Source organism: Pezoporus occidentalis, unplaced genomic scaffold (assembly GCF_034315485.1).
Source record: "Pezoporus occidentalis ecotype Australia unplaced genomic scaffold, CSIRO_AGI_Poc_V1 ctg2, whole genome shotgun sequence".
Classification (NCBI taxonomy): Eukaryota; Metazoa; Chordata; class Aves; order Psittaciformes; family Psittacidae; genus Pezoporus; species Pezoporus occidentalis.
Window position 1 is genome coordinate 8337363 of NW_026913855.1, and position 21752 is coordinate 8359114.

A 21752-nucleotide genomic window follows, 5' to 3' on the forward strand; every position below is an offset into this window, starting at 1 on the left:
TGCTTGAAGAAAGAAGTAACACATTAGTATGCCACATAAAGCAGAGTCTGCAGCTAGGTCTTCATCTGTATGCTCTTCTGGTAGCTGAAATCATTTGAGCATCATTACCTGTTGTCTGAGTGCCACTTCTCTCATCCTGGTGTGCATTCCCATTGTGCATCATGGAGGACTGCTGGCTCCTTCACTCCTAAGAAAGAGGCTTGTGCCTTCCTGGTAATCTCTGCAGGACAGTGGCAGCATAACCTTGGACAGCAAAATTTACGCTGTACAGGAGATGGAGTAAGAAGCCAAAAAAAAAGCTCATGTAAACCAATATAGAGTAACTTGACAGAGCCCTTCCAAATCTGAAGCAAGATCCTCAGAATGGATTTTCCCTGAGCATCTTAAAGCCTTGACAGCCGTATGATACTTTACACTGAGGTGGCTGGCCTTGGAAATTCATCTTAGTGTTAGGAAAATGGAAAAAACGGAAACCGAGGGAGACCACGGTGAGGAAGGGTCTATGGCACTGTTATAAGTTTTGGTCTGTTACTTTTTTGTCGTTCCCCCCCCTTTCTTGCTAACATATGACCTGGTGTATGTACATTTATATTCCAGGTGCTAGGCTCTGTCCCATGGGATACGGAAAATAGTTTCATGTGGCTGTGAGAATAGAACATACCAAAAGCAGTGATCCAGAAATAGCCAGGCTGGTCAGAGAATTGATATTTAATATGCCTGTCTGGTGTATGTCTGTCCCTTGTATTAATTAAGGAGAAAAAAATGAGAGAAGTGGGGAGTATTTTGGGACTTTGCTTGCTTTGGGGTTTGGAGTGGGTTGTTTTGGTTTTTTTGAGTTTGTTTTTCTACTTGCTCTGTACAGCCACCTGGCTGAAGTTTCTGAATTGACTGGGCCCATATCTGGCAGTATTTAAGCTGGGGAATCTTATGCTTTAATGGAAGGATGGAAAATGTATGCAAACTGACAAATGAAATAGTGCTTACCCCTATAGTCCTGAATCAGTGTCCAGCAAAATCTGATGCTGTCTCTTCTCTCCCCAAGTTCTTAATCCTAGATGAAAAGAATGACCACTAAGTATGGAGTCCTACTTCTGATTTTAATATCACAATTAGGGAATTCCTGAAACTGCATGGCTTGCCTTTTGTGGATTTGGCTCCTTTAAGAAAGAAGCCCAGGGATGCTAAATGCAGACACAGAACTGGGAGTAGAACCTTACTTCCAGGGTTTTTGAGGTCCAGTGACTCACACATTTGGGTACCACTAGCTCTGTTGTATGTATAAATGATGGTGGGAGCAGCACTTAGTGCTTCAAGAATGGGCACCCCTAGGAGAGCATTGCTTTATTCCAAAATGTGATTCACTGTTAGCTATTCACTAGCCTTTTTTCTTGAGCATTTTGTTTCTGCAGTAAAACTGAACTGGGAGGAATTACTTTCTTGAGTGCTGGAACAAGAGTGGAACTGACTCTTACACTGCTGGCAGGGAGTCTTTGGAGAAAGTACATCTTCACTGACAGTGCAGCCTCTTGTCTGTTTCTGTGTCTACCAAAAAAGCATAGTGGTCTTGATACAGGGATTTGCTAGAGATCGTTCCCGTGCAACTAATGCAGTGGACTTGAGGGTGGTTTTCTCATAAGCAGCACCTATTCCTGCTCAAACACAAATGGGCATGGTAACTTCTGCGTGGTTCTGCCAACCCCATCTTTGAACTTAAATATGCACAGGTACTATGCAAGAAACTCTTAACATAATAAATCATGCTTTGAAAGGCCCGTAAGCAGGCTTAAGCCAGATTTTGAGTCCCTGGTTGTCTTTGGGAGTCTCATTGTGGGGAGAGCGTGAGAGTGAGCTGGTGCGTGGGGCTTGCAGAGCAGCAGGGACAGGCATCGGGGCTCCACCAGTTATGTGCGGCTTGTGCTTGTATTATGAATCAGAAGTTTCAGTGACCTTGAAAATGTTGCTTGCTTCAGAGATGAGCAAGAAGGACAGTGACTTGGTTAGATTTGTTAGTATAGTCTGGCCCAGAACCACACCATTTGCAGGAATATATTCTCCTTTTTACAGTACCAGTAAGTGAAACACCCAAAGCCGGTTTGCTATTTAGTTATTGTGAGCTAGACATTTAGATATATATCCATATCTGTCTATATAGACGTATGTAGTGAGCTATGGGAACCAAGTGTAGGATCCCAGAATTGATACTATCACCCTATAAAGTCTCGCACACACACACACACACAGTTTTTAAATTCTGTCTGGCCTGCATACTGCACCTTGTTAAGTGCACATCCATAACCTCTGTGGTTTCTCACAGCAAACAAGTCCAGAGGCTAATCTGTGCTTGTTTTCTGTGGAAAACTTACCATCTTAAATAGGTACATTGAAAAAGAATCTTCAACAGAAGAGCTCTGTGAATGTACCCAGCAGCTCAGGGAAGCCACTTGCTTTCCTCAAATGCAAACAAAGAGCAGACAGTGTATATTTGAAAGCTTTTTTATCATGAACCAAATCACTTGTCCTAGTTTCCAAAGGCTGACTCAATAATGTCAGTTTGAGACTTACAATGGGATATGTCAGTATTTATTCTACCTCTTCTCCACCTCATAACGTCCTGGTCCCATTATTTCATTTGTGCTCTCCTCCCATTGTTAAATAGCTTGGTTCTGTCAGGTTGAATAAGTATCTAAATTCTGTCCACTGGAGAATGGCTCAATTTCATCAGCAGATATAAATAACAGACAATTTGTAGAAAATGGAACAGCACATTGTTGCTGCCTTTGTCTGTGGGCTGCCCCTCTGCACGAACCCACTAAAACCTAGATGAAGTGGTGAGAATTGCAGCTCCCCATGTCTCCATGGGGTCTGCCTTTTGTGCTCTAAGTGAGCCGGCAGTTGTGTGAGCCTAGCACCGTGGGCTATACTTCGGCCGCCCTTGTGTTCATATATCATGGATGATGGTAAAAGAAATTGTTTTAGCTGCTGATTACTGCAGACATGCTGAAGTAGCATGTTGCATTTTGTAAATATGATTTGGAGCTAATGAAGCAGATCAGAGAGAAGTAGCCTTTTACATAATGCCATTGCTTCAGCACTAATATGACTAATCTGTTTGGACAAGTAACGATGAACTTCTGAATGGCTTATTGCAGGATGCTTGAGTAACTCGGTTAGAAACAACAACAACCTTTGTACTGACATGATAATCTTTTTATAATAACAAGTGGCTAGGTTCTCTTCAGAAGTGTACTATTTTTGTTTCAGAGCAGTGGGATGACAAGTCTTGGAGCAATGTATTAATAAAAAGGAGAAAAAAATCAACCAAACTTCATTATAATTGCAGGCTGGAAAATATTACTTGGATCATCATCTGTGGGTACAGATGAGAGGGGAGAATGGGAGTGGGGGTGCAGAGTGATGCAGGACTTGTGCTGAGGGACAGATAAAACTGCAAATGGCTGTCTGTAGAAAGTGTGCACCTTTTGCTTGAAGAAAGCAGAGGTATTTCATAATTCACCCATAAACTAAGGAAATAATAAAAAAGCTCAAAGTTTCAGTGGGTTTTCACAGAATCTAGACAAATCTGTGTTAGTTTCAGGTTCAGGGGTCCAGTGGCTGACTGGTTTTGTATTTGGTAGATTCACGGGCTCCTTTTACCTTTTCCTCCAGACTGATGTAAACCTGTTGACTTGTCTGCTTTAAAATGTTACTTCTGATGTGCTTTCCAGCAGTGCTGGCTAACTCTTGAGGAGAGGAGACAGTAGTTTCTGTATTATATTGAGAATAAGACGTGGTTAAATCTGTATAATTTCAATGAATTAAAACTGCCTTTTGTTGATAAGAGCAGTTTTGTGGCTTTATGTTGTTTCTACTGAAGCTGGGTAGGTTTTCTTTAAACATGATAACAATACAGGGTACCAGGGGCAGAAATATCTGGTTAGTTGGGAAGTGCACAGTAGCAGCTCTGCCTACAGCATTCCCTGTTTTTCCAGCCTGTAACAGCCTTTGCTTTTGATAGGGCTGCGTCTGCAGCAAGAAGTTATCTATACCACGTTGAGTAAGTCTTGTACTTGATAGCATCTCTTTCTGTAATATACCTCTGAGAAATATATTAAATATGTTTTGTTCCTCTTTTGTTTTCATTAAATAATGCATTTAGAAACGCCTTGGAGTGTTACTGGCCTTCAGCCTAAGGAGGAATTTAGAAGAGTACACCAAATAATGGACTTATTCAACAGGATTCATATTATTTGCTTAAGAGTTGTGTAGATAAAGCTGAAGGTGAACTTGATAAGGAGTTCTGAGCTTCGAAAGGACAGATTACCAGAGAGCACTTTTTTCCTCATTGCAGTCTCTTGGCCTGATCTTTCTCTAAAAGTGCTGCTGTCACATTCTTACCTTTCAGCAGACTTCCTTTTCAGAAGAGTTACGAGCCTGTCTGGTGCATCTCTGGGAAGATGATTATATTTAGTCACAGGGAATCTGTCTGTTGTAGCTATTTCCAGGAAATGTAAGAGCAGTCCTGAGTTACTGTACTGAGGTTATCATTGTGACAGTACCTAGTTAGGGCAATGAAGTTTGCAAATAGATTTTGAAGCAAGTCTGACTTGATGTACTGAACTATATTTACTTTGCTCCCAAACGGATATTTATTCCCCTAATGAGAGTTGGATGAACACAGCTGCTCTGCTTGCAGCTCACATAGAATGCTTTAAAAGTAATTTTGTCTGTATGCTTTTTTCATTCATTTTTCTTTCTTACTTTTTTCCCCTGAAACGGTGAACAAAGCATAAAATTTAGACAGCAAGAAAAACTGGAGATAGAAGTTTGTGTTTCAGTCTGGTATCCTGAGGCCTTGCACAGTGCTCTCAGATCATTTCCATGATCTCCACAAGCAAACTTTACTGAGGGAACATGAGAATTTTCTTTCCATGCATTGAATCTTGTGTGGTGAAAGCATAATACTATGTGTGGATTCAAAATGTCTTCTTGCATTAGCTTGAAGAGTCTTGGAAAAGAGCACCATCATGTTCTTCAAGAAGTAACTAGTCCTAGTTTAAAAAAGAACTAAAAAAAATAAAAAATAAAAAAAAAATGCCTATACAGTTTTTGCAGAGGTGTTCTTATTTTAAAATTACTGAGTTATGTAGATGTGGCTGTTTCAGACTGCGCTGGTAAGACCAGTACCTCTTTCAGCTTAGATTTTGAAGAAAAAGGCTTCTCAGTTAAGAAGCAAAGAAATTAATCCAAAAAAAAAAAATTTATTTGTCTTTCCTCTGATGATTGGGTTCTGGTGGCTGATGAGTTTATTTTCCAAAGACAGTCAAAGGATTTGAAGCCATGTGAAGTCCTCAGATTCCATGATGCAGTAAGACAAGACCTCAGTGATAGCTGCTAACTCATTGCCTCCTTGGAGCTGGAATCTCCAAGTCCAAATTCAAACAAAGCCTATTTTTTGGAGCAGAATGGGCAGTTTATCTTCCTTAGCAGGCTCTGGTTGCCTTGCTGTGCTTGTTTCCGAGTAGTAGAATATGCTAGCCAGCTTTCCTCAGATGTGTCTTAGAAATCTGAGCGCCTTTCTTCCAAAGCTTGTTTAGGACAAGCTTTCAATTGGTTATTTCATCTGTAGAAATCTGTCGAGCCTCTCTGACTGATGGTGTGGCACTCCTGGTTCCTGGTTGAGCCTTGGTCTAATAATGTACTTTGCATCATTTTTACCATGAATTAAAGGTAGTATCAGGAAAATGATCTGTGCCATGCTAAGTAACTGTGATCTTGGTTTATGTGATAAGCCTTCCTAACAGGACTTTGGTCTGTTCATTTCATCCTTAGGGAACACATGAACTGCTGAAGTCAGCTTGTGGAAACAGTGGTGAGTTCTGCCCTGGAAGTAACAAAACGTGAGGCAAAGGAATAGTGAAAGCGTTTCAAGGAAGGAATAAACAAAGTATTAACTAACAGTAATTATAGGAAAAGGCCTCCCTGAGAACAGAGGCCAAGAAACTTGCGGGAGTGTTTTTTGTTGAAATGCTAAGCTGCATAAATGTTTGAGTACAGCTACTATGCTTGCTCAAAGCCTCTCTGTTTATGAACAGCCAAGACAACTGTATGCTTTTGTAGGAAAAAAAAGACAAATAATTAAAGTAAATGCAAACCGGAATGTTTTTAAGCTCACCTCATGAGTTCTCACGTTGTATTACCAATTCTAATGACAAATAGTTCAGTGGAGCAGCAAGAAAAAGTATTTCTAAACAGCTTTTTATACTATGAGTTAGTATGCATAATGCAGATGGGATGAGGTAAACTGCACAGTTCTTTTCCCTTAATTACATTCCAGGTCACTAGCTTACTTTGCTTCAAAAACTAGTGGGAAGCCACTGCAAAACCTCAGATTTATGAGTAGGGCTTTGGGCAAGACAAACTGGGGCAACTGGGGAAAGTGTTTCAGTTTTTCACTTGGAGGCATAATTCTCCCCCTCATCCCTCCTTCCCGTTAAACCTTTGCAGATATTCCCCAGGTGTGTGACTGTAAGCCTTCCTCTCATCATCTAGATTTGATAACAAAACAGGAATGCCAGTGTCCCTCGCAGCTGAAAGCAGCTGTAGATGACCGCAGTTCCTTGTTCCTGTGCGGCTGAGCAGCTGGTTCCCCAGGCTCTTGGAGTGGTGCTTTTGCTGGCGGTAGCCAGCCAGAGGAAGCAAGCCTGCTTTCAGGGCCTCATCCTTCTCCCCATATGCATGCGCGAGCAAGCACACAGGCACACAACCCCATGTGACAATGACAGTGGCAGTTCCCAGCTCCCTTAGCACAGATTCAGTTATTTGGGCAGCAATAGCTGACTGGGCAGCTGTCCCCCATTTTCTTGCAAACCAGCATTGGCAGGGGTGATTTGGCAAGCTTGGCCTGTTGCCTAATGCCCTGAGATGTGTTTACCAACACCAGTTTAGGGTTGTGAGGGCAGAGTAACGGACCCACTCTAGGGACTTACGTGAGTTGCCTATATTCTGCAGAGTGTCGTGAGTTTCATGAGCTGTTGAGCAACAGGCTTAATGTAAATTGCTGCTGATAGAATAACTATGTCCCATTCTTGCTTTTGCAGTATCCTTTCTTGGAGTGCCATCTCCTCATGTATGCCTTCACACTTGGTATGCTAGCCAATGTATGAGCTTATGGGTTTTCTTCTATTCCTGCTTGGTTTTGCTGAAGACTTAAGGGAAGCTGTTTTCAAGCACACGTGTTCCAGTTTTAAGTTTGTGCATATCCAAAATACGAATCAAATAGAAAATAAAGTTGTTGCTTACTTCATATTTTACTGGTTTTGGTAAAAGACTTTCCATTGAATAATTTTATGGTGTTTCAGCTGAAGTCCCTTTGTCCTTTAAACAGCCGAATGTGATCTGTCTAGCTAGCTATAAATCATCTACTACTTAAAATGCCTAGAAATTAGAGTATTTATTAAATCAGTTAATGTGACAGTACTGTAGATGAAACTTCCATTAAAGAAAGAATAAATTATCAATATGAACACTGCTGATTTGAAGCATAATAGAATGTGTTTGGAGGTTGGCAGTGTTTGGTGTTTTGCACCCAGTATGCTTCCGTTGGGCAAAGTAAATAGCTTGGCTGTAATTAAAATTAACGATTGTTTTTCTCCTAATAATAAATTTCACTGAACAAATTTTTGTTTCTGTGCTATTATAAATGAAAGTAAAGTGCTGATAATTCATGGAGGGTTAAAAACCAGCTTGCAAGTATAATATATCCGTGACCTCTTCCTTCCCTTTCTTGCTGGGGTGGAGATGAAGATATTTGAAGCATAAATAGACAGTGTCAAAAAAAAAAAGAAAAGAAATGTTGAAGAGCCTCAAACTCTGGAATAGAAATAGAAATGTTGAGTTCTCCCCCAGAGGAGGGTGAGTGGGCAGAGGAATCAAAAAGATAGTGTGTTTGGAAGGATTCTTTTAAAAATCTGTCCAGTTTTTTTTTTTTTTAACTTAATCCTGCAAATGCTTGTGAATGAGAGCACCACAGACTTTGCTTTTCAATGCCAGTGAAGCTTCATATGTGTTTTAGAGAGATCAGCTCTAGAAATTATCCCTGAAGAATGCCTTTGTGTTGTGAACATGTTGCTGTGTCCAGTCAGGCAGTATGTCTCTGAAAAGGGGAGGCAAAGGAGGGAATTCTGGTACACCTTCTCTTGTTCCTCCTCTCTTCAGTTCAGTAAAGTGGCCAGTGAGATGGCACAGGAGAGGATTTCTGCTGTTTGGGGTACATGGTCGTAGGCTCCAGGCCGTTTGCATTCCTCTGCATGGAAGTGACTTGTGAAAAGGCTTTCAGAAAAACAAACATGATGGCACCCCTTCCTTTGGAAGGACCAAGGCACTTCAGGCCACATAGAGGGGGTAGATCAAGATGGAGAGCCTGCTTAAATAAGATCTTGCCTGTTGTAGGGTTCCCCCCCCGATTACAGGGTGGAGGGTTCATTACAGTTTTAATAAGATTAAGATGTACTGAATTTTAAAATTATGTGCATTGGAGGGGAGTGGTTTTGGTTTTGTTGAGGAGGGGTTTTTTGTTTGTTTGTAACTGCTAGTATTGGACATAGATGGAGGGTGGAACACTTTCAGTTGCTTTGCTTTTTTTTCCAAGTAAACAGTTTAAATACAGTGTTCCTCTAGCCGCAGTGTTTTTGTACAATGATAGAGAAAGCATTCATTTCTGTTGCAGAAAAAATTAAATGCTGTTACGGTCTGACCACAGTTGGGATTTCCTTGTGCTGTGTATTGTACTGAACACTGTCCAGTTAGACTGTTCTTCTCTTTTGGTACTGAGAGGTCTTGATGCAAATTCCGATCAAGAAGGTGCTTAGCTTTCAGGATGAGATCCTCAGATAGTTAGATGGGCACTTCACTTTTCTAGGTATTTTCACATACAGGAGTAAGCTTTGACATGTAGCCCCAGCTTAAAGTTGATCCTACCAATGTTGTGCCAAATACACACGATGGGTATTTACAGATCACATTCTAAAATTACCATGAACCAGAGCTGAAGTGGTGCTCTGATGAATTTTCAAGTTCCTGGGGTTGCTTTTAGCACACTCCCTTCCCTGTCAAAGCTGAATTTACAGACTTGTTTTGAGTTCTCCTAGATAACTGCCTGACTTAAAAGAGGCTTCAGGAGCTCTAAATCAGACTGTATGCTTGAGAAACTGTACCTTTGTACAGGCTTTTTCCCTTGCTATGGATGTGGAAATTTTCAACACTTTTCTTATACGGATGTGTAGCATGAAACAACAAACTGTTGAGTGTCGTCAGCCTTATGAGCTAGCACTTGTCATTGTCTTTTTGCAGACCTTTGGAGTGCTTTGGACAGAAAACTGATGGGTTCGGGGATGACTCAGATGTGTGATAGCTGGTTTAATTTAAAAAGGGAATGGAAAAAGCTAATCTCTTCTGTTTTTTTTTCTTCTCCTTTGTAATAAAACTGTATGCCATGCTCTCCTAGACAATTCCCATATGCTATCCAGTTACTTCTAGTCTCTGTGGTAGAAAAGAGAAGAAACAGTGTCAAACTTGATATCTGTGGGCATGAGATAAATCTTTGCCTCTCTGTCCAGCAGTAGAAAGGCATTGGGGAAAATATTCTCTTTCGTGTTTCTTCAGGATATGTATCTCTCACTTCCCACTGTTTCCTTCTTTCACTTTATAAAATCAGCTTTCCTTCATCTCCCCCCCGTGATCTGTAGTACAGTTTTGATGAAAGTTGCCTCTTACTGCTGTGCACTTTCATGCAGTTTAACATATGTCAACACAATCCAACCTTTGTCATGTAAATATTAAAAAAGCAAATACTTGAATGACAGAAGTTGATTTAGAGCAAATCAAGGGGTGCACATTCTTGAGCAGCAAAACGGGGTTATCTGCTATAAGCAGGCAGAAATCAGGGTAGGGAAGCTTTCCAAAGGGTAGCTGCTGATCCTGTTTTTTCTTTCCCATCATCCAGGCTTCTCTGATTCCTTGAATCTGAAGCTGCTCTTGCTGATAAGAAAGAAATAAAAAAGAAAGGGCTGTAATGGGTGTTGTTAGGAGCAGTCTAGCTATGGAGTCATAGGAGAGAGGGGGAGAAAGAGGCAACTGAAGAGTCCTCCAGGCCTGCTGCAGCCCTTCCTTTCTGCAGAAGAGGTATCCTGTGCTACTCCTTGAACTCAAATCTGGAAACCTAAAAGATACTTGCTTTGGTTAGCTGTTTGTAAAAAAGGGTTTGTATAAACATACTACATAAAATCACACTCTCTCACAAATGCTGGCTGCTGTTACGTGGGGAAAGCAGCTAAGCTATAGACACAAAATGTATGAGCTAAGCTTACCTAGCAAGTTATGAGCAGACCGGCTGATATGATGGAGTAAGGTTGGCTTATGGGGACATTGCCCAGCCAGAATTCCTTCTACTCATAGTATGGAAATCTCATGTTAATGAAGCTGAATGTGAAATGTTTAATATTTAAGATTGATAGGTAGCTCTCTCTGACTAACATGCTGTTTCTTGTGGGTTTTGTATTTTTTCTTTGTGCAACTTAAAGCAGGCACTCAATTTTTACCTACTAGTTCCGTTCCTTTTTTATTGATTTATTTACTAGGTAATGTGTCTTTTGATTGTAGCTATTGACAATTCTAAATCCAGCATTCTGGCCTTTTTACAGTGCTAAACTTTGGAGGGACTTGATCAGACAGCATATACATCTTCCAGTATTGTTCCATATCACAATTATTTGGGATTTTTTAAACTAAACCTAATTGAGATGTACTAGGAATAGCCTTGCACTACTGTACAGAATTGTTTTGACATAAGCTGCTTATCAGCTGGGTCCTGTGATAAAACTTGAGTTTAGGTTTTGTTCTGTACAGTAATGCTGCTACAGTAGTCTGTTGTAGAAAGTATCATACTTAAAATGCTTTACGTTTACAAGGATTTAGATTACTGCATGCTTTTAGATATGTTGTAGAAGACATGACTTCTTTCTTCTGATGAAAGAGCAAGGAGAAAATCGTACTTAGAACTTGAATCCATGTAACGCACAAAATAGTTCAGTCATCTTGCAGTTGGTGCAGTTTTAGTCTAGAATACATTGAAATGTGGCATTTGTGTTATATATGAAGTTCAAAGAAACAATCCTTGACCTAGTGTGCATATTTGTTCCTCTGTGGCCTCTTTTTTTTTTTTTTTTTTTTTAAATTTGACTTCCCACATCTTCCATTCTCAGGGCAAGGCAGGTAGTGCAGGGGTGTATGGGGGGGTTTGCTCAACTTTTGCTGGTAAGGAGCATGGATTTCTGTCTTTCTGTCGTAGTACTACAAGACTTGGATGAACTTCTGCCAGGGGCTGTCATTGTTCCTTCTTGGAGAAATGTGTGTTCAGGTAGTTATTTTGAGCTTGCATTGCTGTGCTTCATGTTGAGCATCTAACACTGATAAAACCTGAAAGCCCTTGTTAACTTCAGTGGAGTCATCAGTGTGATTTTGCTTTTGAATTCCATCAAGACTCCAGCTTTGCCTAAAACAGTTGGTTAGTTCAGATCTTTTGCCAATGCAGCAATTGCTTTAGACAGGATAAGTACCCTGTGGGATGCCAGGGGTTTTACTGTGCACAAGCCTGTGCACAGGCTTCATTGTGCGTTGGGAGCATAACAAATAAAATTCAATTTTGCATGACTTCCCGAAAATAAATGTCCATTTCCAGCATTCTGTTCAGCTGTTTTATGGGAGCTGAGTTGGGAAGAAAAGGGAAAGTTCATTTGAGCACTCATTAAGTCCCATCCTACAGAAGCTATACATACTGTTGTACAAGTGGTGGTACTACTGCCAAGTTGGTAAGGTTTAGCGTTTTAGCACATTTCTGTTCAGTTTTCACCTCATGTCAGTGTGTACAATTGTAAAACTATTCAGAAAGTCAAGTTTCCTGAGGCCATCTTAATAAGGGGTCATTTAACATGCATTACTTAAAGTATTCTTTGTAAGATATATATGTACGGGATGTGATCAGATACTAGCACACATCTTCTCAGTATGAGACAAATTCTGTTTTAGATTTACTTTGAGCAGAAATACTTGGTAGAAGAACTCATTGGAGAAGTTCAGTAGCTTCCTTAAATGAATCCTAAGTTCAGGAGGAGAAAGTTGATTTAGATAGTACTTTCTGGAAGCCTCTAGACCAGTATTGCAGATTTTTACAGCTTTGGTAAAGCACAGGAAGGTGATATCTTTTTTTGATGGCTCCTTCTCAGGATATTTCTGTTATTTTTCCTTGCAGAGGTGGCATATGGTGCTCTCCCAAAGGAATTGGTGTTGAGTTCTGCTAGTGAAGAGCAGATGACTCCTCTCATCTTTGAGCTTTCTTCAAAACAAAAGTATTTGAACATAGCAGCAGTATTCAGCCTGCACCTTGTTGTATTTTTAATGCAGGCAGAAGTTGGGACATCAGGGGTGCCTTGAGAGCATTACTATTTTGCTGAAATAAACAAACAAACCTGTCTGAATGGAACTTGCTTGTATTTCCTGCAGACACATGAGAGAGGGGAATGCGTAGGGCTGGGGGTTTGAATGTGAAGGACCTGTGTTTCAGCTGCAGGAGTAGTCTGTAGGGAGAGATGGGATGAAGAGTTTGAGAGGTGGAGTTTCAGTTTGTTTTGGGGGGAGCAGCCTGTCTTTCTGGGGTTTTGCTTATGTGTGCTGTACTCAGCTGTGAAACATGTCAACATATATTGAAGCAGCTGGACATCAAATTCACTACAGTTACAGTCACAACAATTGGATTCCAAGGCTTTGGATTTGCTGCCTCTACGTAGTAATCCAGATGAACTTCCACTGTGCTTGCTTGCTTGCTTTTAATTGCAAGTAGTGTCCTGTTCACCACTGCATATCCTGCTTTAGCCTGTTGCCTTTATTAAGTTGTCATAGTGTAGGAGTCTGGTTAACAATGACTCTTAAATGAATTCTGCTGAATCACTGTTAGGTTTTTCTTCAGAAGCTTATTGGTTTACACTGGTTGTTATTTAGCTTTTGACAGTAAAGCTGTTGCAGCTTTTTTCCACTGATTAATATGTGACACTTGACAGAAAAGCATTTTAAACAAAGTAATTTATGTTCCATTTTGCTTACTGTATCTTTTAAAGTGTTGATACCCATGAGTTTGAGGTTCCTGTGTGAAGATGGTGAGTCTTGTGAGAACGTCACCATGTGAAAACACATGGAATGATCAAGTGAACAAACATTGAACTGTGTCTCATTGGGGCAAAAAAAAAGGGATGTTTGCTGCATTATGAAATTCATACAGACCTTTCCTCCAGTGAGGATTTAGTATAAGTGGAAGGCAGGATCGTTGCTATAAAACTAGTAATTATGTTTTACTGTATCGCATCATATAGCAATGCTTGTCTTTAAGAATGTTGTAAAGTAGGAATATGTTTCACAAAGGCTAAAAGCTTGCTTTTCTTTTGTCTTACAGTGAATGTTTCTTTTAAGAAAAAGACAACACTGTTCAGTAAAATCCAATACTTGTGGTCTGCTTTTGTTTCTCAAGTGAAAAGGTAATAGCCTTCAAGTAGTAGAGCTTGAACTGCTAATTCCTGAAAGAAACTTAACTACTTCAGAGTTTCTTCCAGCCCCCATATTAATATAGGGTGCAGCAAAATGAGTATAATGAGTAAAGTCTATGCTAATAGTTACATACCCATAAGAAGAGCCTAATGGTGACCAAGTCCCTCTTCCACAGAGCAATAAAAAATCAGTTGGCAGCATTGTGTTAAACCTCATGAGAAATTTTTAAGGGTCTGAGATGTGAGTGCAAAAATTCAGCTGCTGGTTTTGGAATAGTTGCCAGATTAAATTTTGCTTTATATGTATTTGGTCTGTTACCTTCACAAAAGCATCCTTGGTTGCTGGTAGAGTCTACAAGGTGATCCTTAAACGTAGTTCAACATAAAACCTGCTAATTCTGTGCCTTTCCTTAAATTATGACAGCGTGGACATTTACAAGTAAAATTACTCCTAATAAGCATGTAACTGTAAGTAGGCTTTCTTCAGAAGTTTAAAATAAAAATAAAAATGAGAGCAGTATAGTTTCAGACTTTTTATCTGTGCTTTTCTATTTCCTTGGCCACCTTTTTTTTTTCCCCTTCTTTTTTATTAATCCAACGTGCTGCTTTATTTTTATACATCTCATCGCACTGAGCCTTGCCTTCAGGTCATCGCCTCTGTCCTTGGTTTGACAAGAATGCAGGGGGAAGCAGTCTTACATGATTGAGAAGCTTCAAAAACATTGTGGGCAGTAGTTTCATCTGTATTGAATTGAAAGGGTTTGGGCAAAAGTAGATATCTGCAGAATGATCTGGCAGTAAAGGTTCAGCAACAGCTATTGTGGCAGTTTCCCGAAGGGTGGGCAAAGGCACTCGAGGGCTTTCAGCATTTTGAGCTAATTGAGGCCTCTTTGCACTTACATTCTGGCAAGACCAGTGCTGAGCTTCAGTTTGCAGTTTTGCCGGTGAGGGGAGCGTGAGGTGTTCCTGATCTCGGTTCAAAAGGATGGTGGAGGCAAGGCTCCAGTTGTGAACTGGGAGGCTGCCATGCATCCTGCTGGTTTCACCTGGGCATCTAGGAAATAGTCCAGCTTTCCAGAGTGGATTCCGAGCAAAATCTTCAAAACTGACTGGGTGGTTTTGGGGTTTTCTTTTTCTCCTCTGCATACAAGACTTGATGTTCACAGAATGTTGGTGTATGAAATAATGTGTGTCTGGAATGACTTGCTGAAAGCTGTGGGTGGGTTTAATTACATGTCCTTTTCGGCAGCAGCCACTGTGTTACAGCCCTGGCCCCTGTGTGCCATTTCTCTGTTCTCCATGCTGAACTATACTCACCGTGAGCTGTCCCTAAGGCCTCACAGTTAAAGAGACGCAAGATGTTAAAGCAGCCTGTTTTGTCTGAAAGGGCTTGGGGTCAGCTTAGGATGCAGTAGGCTTGATGTGATTGCTGGCCTCAAGCCAGGGACCCAGCAGCGTGCAGATGAGGATGACTACCTCTGTAGCTGGCCCAGCTGCAGCAGGAAAAGGACAACCCTAAATTAGGCACTCAGAGTCATTCAGTCACTTCTGAAAAGCCTCAAACTTAGACTTTATTTCTTCTGAATAACTTGAGCCTCTCCTAGGCCTGGTGAATACTCGAGGTGGCTCAGGGTAGGCAGTCTCTCCAGCTGGCCGGGCTGGCTGCGCCATGCAGGTCTTGGAGAATTTTTAGTTTTCATTCCATCAGACCAATATTAGTAATAAAAATAAGACCCGCTGCACAGAAGTGGACGCGGTTCTTATGTCAACACTTTTGCCCGCTCTTATTTTGGTAACGTCTTAAGTCGTTCTTTAGAGGCAGACTTTATTGGCTGTACTCTTCAAATGGGGTAGGGGTGGGGGAATAATAAGTACTTGCGACTTAATCAGCCATATAGCTGCAGAGAGGGTGTTTCTTTTTTTCCCCCTGAGCACTTTTATGTCCCACAATGAGCTGGAATTTTTATAACTTCTGATGCTAATGTATTCCATATGCCTTCCATTGCTGGGATAAAGAGCTTTACTCCAGAATCCAAAGCAAGTGGCTGTGGGTATTTATTTAATAGGGTTTGAAGTCTTTGTACTAGGCAGGATGGCAGTATGTTGCATACCAGCAGAAGGCTGCTCACGATGAGGTCTTAGCTCTTGAACATTATGAAAGATCACTCGTGTCCCATCCATGCTTCCTGTGAAGCAGGGTAGGGTTTGTGGTTCCAATGGCAGTCCTACCGTTTCAGTCAGATTCCCTGCTTTTCTCTGTCCTTGTTCTAAATACCACTAGTTTCCCTCCAGGACCTGGGACAAGCTAAAAGTGAGAGGAATTCAGCCATGAATGTCAAGATAGCCAAATGAGTGGTCTGCTCAGAATTCCTTGAGGCATCTCCTCTGATGCCTCATGCAGAACAAAAGTCCTGTTGTGGGGGTGCTTAAGAGTTGCTGTGGTCTTGGAGTCCTGACAGGAATGAAAATTAATCTTTCTTTTTATGGTTTCTTGCTAAAATACTCAAACTGCTCTGGTTGGGCTCTTAGCATTTGAAAAGCATTTTCTGGTATGCAGCTCTTCTAGGTGTTCTGGCATATTTGCCTCCGCGCTGATCACAGCAACAATAATTATCTTAAAAGCTTTTGGCAGGATTCAATTTTATGTTTCAAGTCACAAAGGATCATCATTACCGTTTTATCTGCACAACTGTCGGCTTCAGTATAGTATCACAGGCTCCTCTGAAAACTCATCTGCTCCCTGTGGGTATAGTTAAAACTGAAGAAAATTCTGAATGTGAATCTCATGCAGTCTTCTAAATCTTGAACAGGAGGTCTGTGAGACAGATTGAGGAACGTAATTTTAGAACTGCTGATGCCTTTTGCTTAAAAATGGTGCTTCCACTGGCATTGGTAGGTTGCCTTAAAACCAACTGATTTTTTGGTGGTGATGCCATGGTTATGCCATAATTTGTTGTCTTTGATCCTTAGCCGAAAGATACTCTGGTGGAGCCCAAATTGCCCCATCCCTCCTGAACACTTGAAAGAAAAAGGTCATTTGCCTTCTTATTTATTTTCCAGGCCATAGAAAAGGCAGGTACACCTCTGAGCTGCTTCCTTGTCCTCTGCTACCCAGCATGTCAGGGATGAGCCCTCTTGCAGGAGCTGAACCATGGGGTGGTGTGAGACCTGCCACCTGCCACTTTCTTCCCTGAAGGGAAGAACAGCCCGTGTTAGGATCACTTCACACTGTTGGTCCCATCCCACTTCTGTTGAGGCAGAGCTTGATGTCACTTAAACTTTTCCTGCCTTTATGCTCTCCTGGCAACAAATACCTGAGCTCTTTAAAGATGCAGTCTGTTCCAGCTTGTATTTCAGTAGGCAGGGCTGCTTCATGTCAAACAGCCCTTGCTCACAGTTACCTGCAGAACTTCTGTGGATTTAGGAATCTGGTTCCACAACTAGTCAGTATGTCCTCAAATAACCTCTACTTAAAACAGGCCAGCGGCTTTTGACTTCCCATTCTCCCTGGGTTGCATGATGATAGAACACTGATATTATCAAATCTCAATGATTACAACCCTTTAGCAGGAAGAAAACAATACGTGAGCAGATTGCATCTCAGGCAACAACATGCGATCCAGTATTATACATGAGATTTCCAAGTTTTTGAATCATAGAATCGTGGAAGAGCCCAGGTTGGAAAGGACCTTGAAAGATCATCTGGTCCAACCAGATGGTTGGTTATGTAGTGGAAGTAGACAAGAATAGGAAGAGAGGAACCATTTGCTTTAATGAAGTAGGCTCAGTATTTCTGTTTGTTCTCATAAGGAACCTTCTAGCTTTCATGTAACAAAACGTAGTAGTTCCTGGGAAAAGGAACCTTAAATCCATGGAGTTTGAAGGGGGTGGTGTTTAATTCTTTTATATTTATAGGAATAACTGAAGATTTTTATGATGGTAATTTTCTCATCAAATCTGAACTTTGAGAGAAAGTACAGTTCGTGCCTAGCATGAATACTTCTAGTCATAACTCTGTTTTGGCTTTTCCAGTAGACATTTACTGATGATACTGTTACTGTGACTTGTGACTTACAACCCGTGTGAATTTATATGAAACTACAAGAAGTGCCTTTTAGAGACTTCTGAGTAGCTCTGTGGGTCCATCTGTGCCTAACATCATGTAGCTAGGTGAAGAGAGTCTGGTCCTAGAAAGCAGGTTTCTCAAGCTTCTGGGTTTTTTTACCTCTGACTTTTCTAAAGACTAATTTTTCACCGCTGTTTGAAGTGCATGCACCCAGTGTGATAGTTGTTTCACCTCTAGCCTAGGCAGGGTAATGTTACTTCTCTGTTGCCCCTAAATGCCGTTGTGTTTATTGTCAAACCTCTTGGCCTCAGCACTGTAGTGGAACCTTATCATCTTTGTTATCTACCATAATCCCAAATAAATTCTGAGGTTTGGTGTTTTCCAGGACACAGGTCTGCCCATATTAAGTGTGAATTATGCCCATTGTTCCTGCATTGGTAGTTGCATTTGGCTATATTAAATGCTAGATGAACTTGGCTTCCCAGGGGATTGAGGTTGTGCTTTGCCACCCAGAGGGGTTCAGTCAGCAGTGGCTTGTGCTTTTCCAGTGAAGTTAGAGAGCATACAGCCAGAAACAGGCATTGGAAGATGACTATAAAACATAATTTTTTTGTGGTGAAACTGCCCACAACCCTAACAACTGTTCCTTATGGAACCTTACTTCTAATACTTACTAGCACTTTTTACTCTGTCACAGAGATTTTATTGTTTCTTTGTGTAGTTAACTCTTCAGTCAGTGCTTTATGGCATGGAGACCTTCGTTCTGCAGAAGCCAGGTAAATTATTAGTTACTTTAGCAACCACATTTTTCATATTCCAAATGTTAAGATTGATTCGGCTTTTGTGTTTAATTAAGGCTGAGTTGCTCTGTTTTAATCACTAGTATTCCCTATCAGTCTTTCTGTAGCTTTGCATAGTATGGATGCCCCGTTTCTCTGTATTCTGTTGGGCAAAGTGTTTATCCACAGCTTCTGTTGTTGGATTGAATTTGCTTGGCAGTGAAATCACTGCTTTCTTGGGGCATTTATTTTTGTATAAGATGCCGATACCCTGTGGGCATTTAAGTTTCAGTCTTTTAGCTTCAAGCAACAGTGATGTTCCTGCAGATCCAAACTGGCAGACATTGGTAGCCTAAATGCTAGTGTTTATTAGAGCAGAGCAAGGCTTCAGGCTGGCTGTGCCAAGTCTTGGCTCGTTAAACTGGCAGGAAGATTCAAGAAGGTTGCTTTTAAAGATAAGAGCAAGAATTGGCACAGGGTAGGCGGGGGTGATAGAATGGCAGTGGGTAGGCCATGTAGTAGGTGTCTTCTATCTTCCCATAGATAATTTGAAGGCAAGTGCAGACTCATTGAGACAAATGAGCTGTCATACAAGCAGGAGTAATAGCAAGTTGGAGTAATAGTGTGCAGCACTTGTCACTTGCAGTTTAATTGGCACTGGGCTGAAATGTTACTGTTAGAAAAAGGATTAACTCTCTGCTTTCCTGGATAATAATAGTTGTTAATTCCTTGTTTTTTAAGAGTTTGGTAAAGATTGGGTTTAGGAAATTGAGTTATTTATCTTTTATTATGATGGGAAAGCTACTTGAATTAACATAGCTTTTGATTTGTTTATCCAGTGGAGCTCCCTTCCAAGGTTTCAGCAACACTGGTTTTCTCACAGAAATTTGAGCTGGTTTAACTTGAACATGGTGATCTCTTGTTTCTGTTTGCAAGAACGTATTTGGGTGACTCAGATCTGGGCTGGACTGTTTAGGGTTTGATAGTGTAATTTGTGAATAAATACTTCACATTAGAATGAGTAAACTGTGCTTCTTCCCATTTATGTTCTAAAAGAATATGGTCCTGTAAAAGTGGAGATGAGAGATGCTTGTCTTTGTGCTGCCATTGTTAATGATGGTTTCTGTAGAGTAGAATCTTATTAATAGATTAGATTAGTAGACTCTGAGCCATTTAAAATAATTTAACAGATCTGGTCTAATTGGTAGTCATGCTAATCATCTGAATTATTATAAAGAGTGAACTCACTGTAATACAGACAAAAGAACTTTAATTTTTCCAAAGCTGTACTCATACTGAAGCAGGGTCTTTGAGGAGCCTCATCTAGCTTGCATCTGTTTACATTGTGGCTCAGTGTACTATGGTGCTTGTGGGGTTTGCACTGAGCAGCATGGGCTGGAAAGAGTAGGAACTGTATTCTTTGGGAAGCTATTGAAACTACTCAAACCAAGACCTTAAGGATGGCCAGAAGAGACATGGAAGTGCTGAGGTGTGGGTTAGCATGCAGTACCATCACCCCCTTTTGCAGTTACCAAATGGTCAATGTGAACTCAGCAGTAACCTATTACTTACTGTTGAGGATGAAGATTTGATTTCCAGGTCCCATAGAGAGGACTGGTACCATTAATTGGTACTTCTGTGACTACTGCAGATTATTTCATGTGGTCTGCTCTCCATGATCCCAACCTGTCATATACTTTATCTGTGAAAGAAGCCTGTACTGGAGCTGATACTAATTCCCTGCTTGCATGGTTTTGAAGCTGTTTCATTTGTCCCGCTCCAGTCTATAGCTTGAAAACTTGCTGATTAACTCTCAGGATGACTAGAGTGAAAGAGGCAAAGACTTTCTGTGGTTAAGCAGATGCTTTTGTTTGTTTCAGGAAAGCCCCACAGCATTGGCAGCTCCGAACGGATTCAGCTCTCAGGAATGTACAATGTTCGAAAAGGGAAAATACATTTGCCAGTCAACAGATGGACAAGACGCCAAGCTATCCTTTGTGGAACATGCCTAATTGTCTCATCAGTAAAAGAAAGCCAGACTGGAAAGATGCATGTTCTCCCTTTAATTGGTGGAAAAGTAAGATATTTCATTTTATGTATTTGCTTGCTTATCCCATATCTCTTTATGCAGAGAAGATTGCATTCAATGATGGTGATTCTGACCCACCCCAAAAAGCTTGTTTCTGTAAATGGGATTATCAAAGTATGTAAATTACTTTTGATTATGGCCAGAGTCATATTTAACAATTTACAATGTTTGGATTAAAATGCTAAAGAAAAGCAAAGCAAACACAATCAGATTCTTGTGTGCAGTGTTAAATTTGCAATGCTTTATATGTGCAGTAGTGCACATAGTACACAGGCAAAGGATACATGCAGCTGTATTGTGTATGATCAGTACCGTGCCTTCTCATCCAGGTTTTATCCATGCTGTGTTACTCTGAAAATTAAAACAGTAAGGACGTGGGCTTATTTTGAACATTGGGTTTTGGTTTTTTTTCCCAGTGTTCAGCACTGTATGAGTAGTAGTCTATTGTAAGCTAACAGCATCAAACATTTTTACTTGCAAAAAGCTGAAACTGGACTTTTTCTGATGGATTGGACCCAGGAGGTCCAGTGTGAATGCAAGGAAAATTTGTTTTGCACTGTGAGGATAACTGAGCACTGGCACAGGTGACCAGAGAGGTTGTGTAGTCTCCTTCCTTGGAGAGATATGCAATATCTGTGTGGACACAGTCCTGGACAACTGGCTGTGGATGGTCCTGCTTGAGCAGTGGGGGCTTGAGACTGATGACCTCCAGAGGTCCCTCCTCACCTCAACTGTATTGTGATTCTGAGAAACTTTAGTGAAGACAGTAAGATTACAACATTACTATTTTGACCTATATAGTGTTTTAGAACACAATCATTAGGTCATTTAGCCAAGGTAATGGGAAGATAATCATCAGCTTGAGGATGAATTTACACCTGAAGTAATGATTCTTTACCTTGCACACTGGTAAGTTTGATTCTTGAAAGTCACTGGGAGAGAAATGAGCTTCACAATGTTATATGTGCAGCCTGAAGTTGATTTGTTAATATTCTATACCAGCAGTGTGAAAAGTAGTGCTACCTTCTAGGAGCTGCTTTTTTTCCTGTCTCCTTTCATGATTCTTCACATGATTCTTCAATTCTTCCCTGGAGGCACTGAAAGTGGGGATATTGTTCTCTTTTAGCAGCAGTGGGTGAACTCTAACAGTGAATTGTATTCCTGGCTGTAGCATAGTGGAAAGGGCAGGATTCAGGTCCCCATTGATTTTTCTCTTTGAAATGAAAAAT

General features: G+C 40.8%; 1 protein-coding gene across 1 annotated transcript in view; it reads left to right on the forward strand.

Moving 5' to 3' along the window:
- The window catches only part of PHLPP1 (PH domain and leucine rich repeat protein phosphatase 1), a 140152-nt gene that overhangs the window by 54986 nt on the left and 63414 nt on the right, over positions 1-21752 (forward strand). The window contains exon 2 of the mRNA XM_062617741.1: positions 20315-20511. Coding sequence (XP_062473725.1) covers positions 20315-20511 — 197 coding nt within the window. The remainder of the gene's footprint in view (positions 1-20314; positions 20512-21752) is intronic.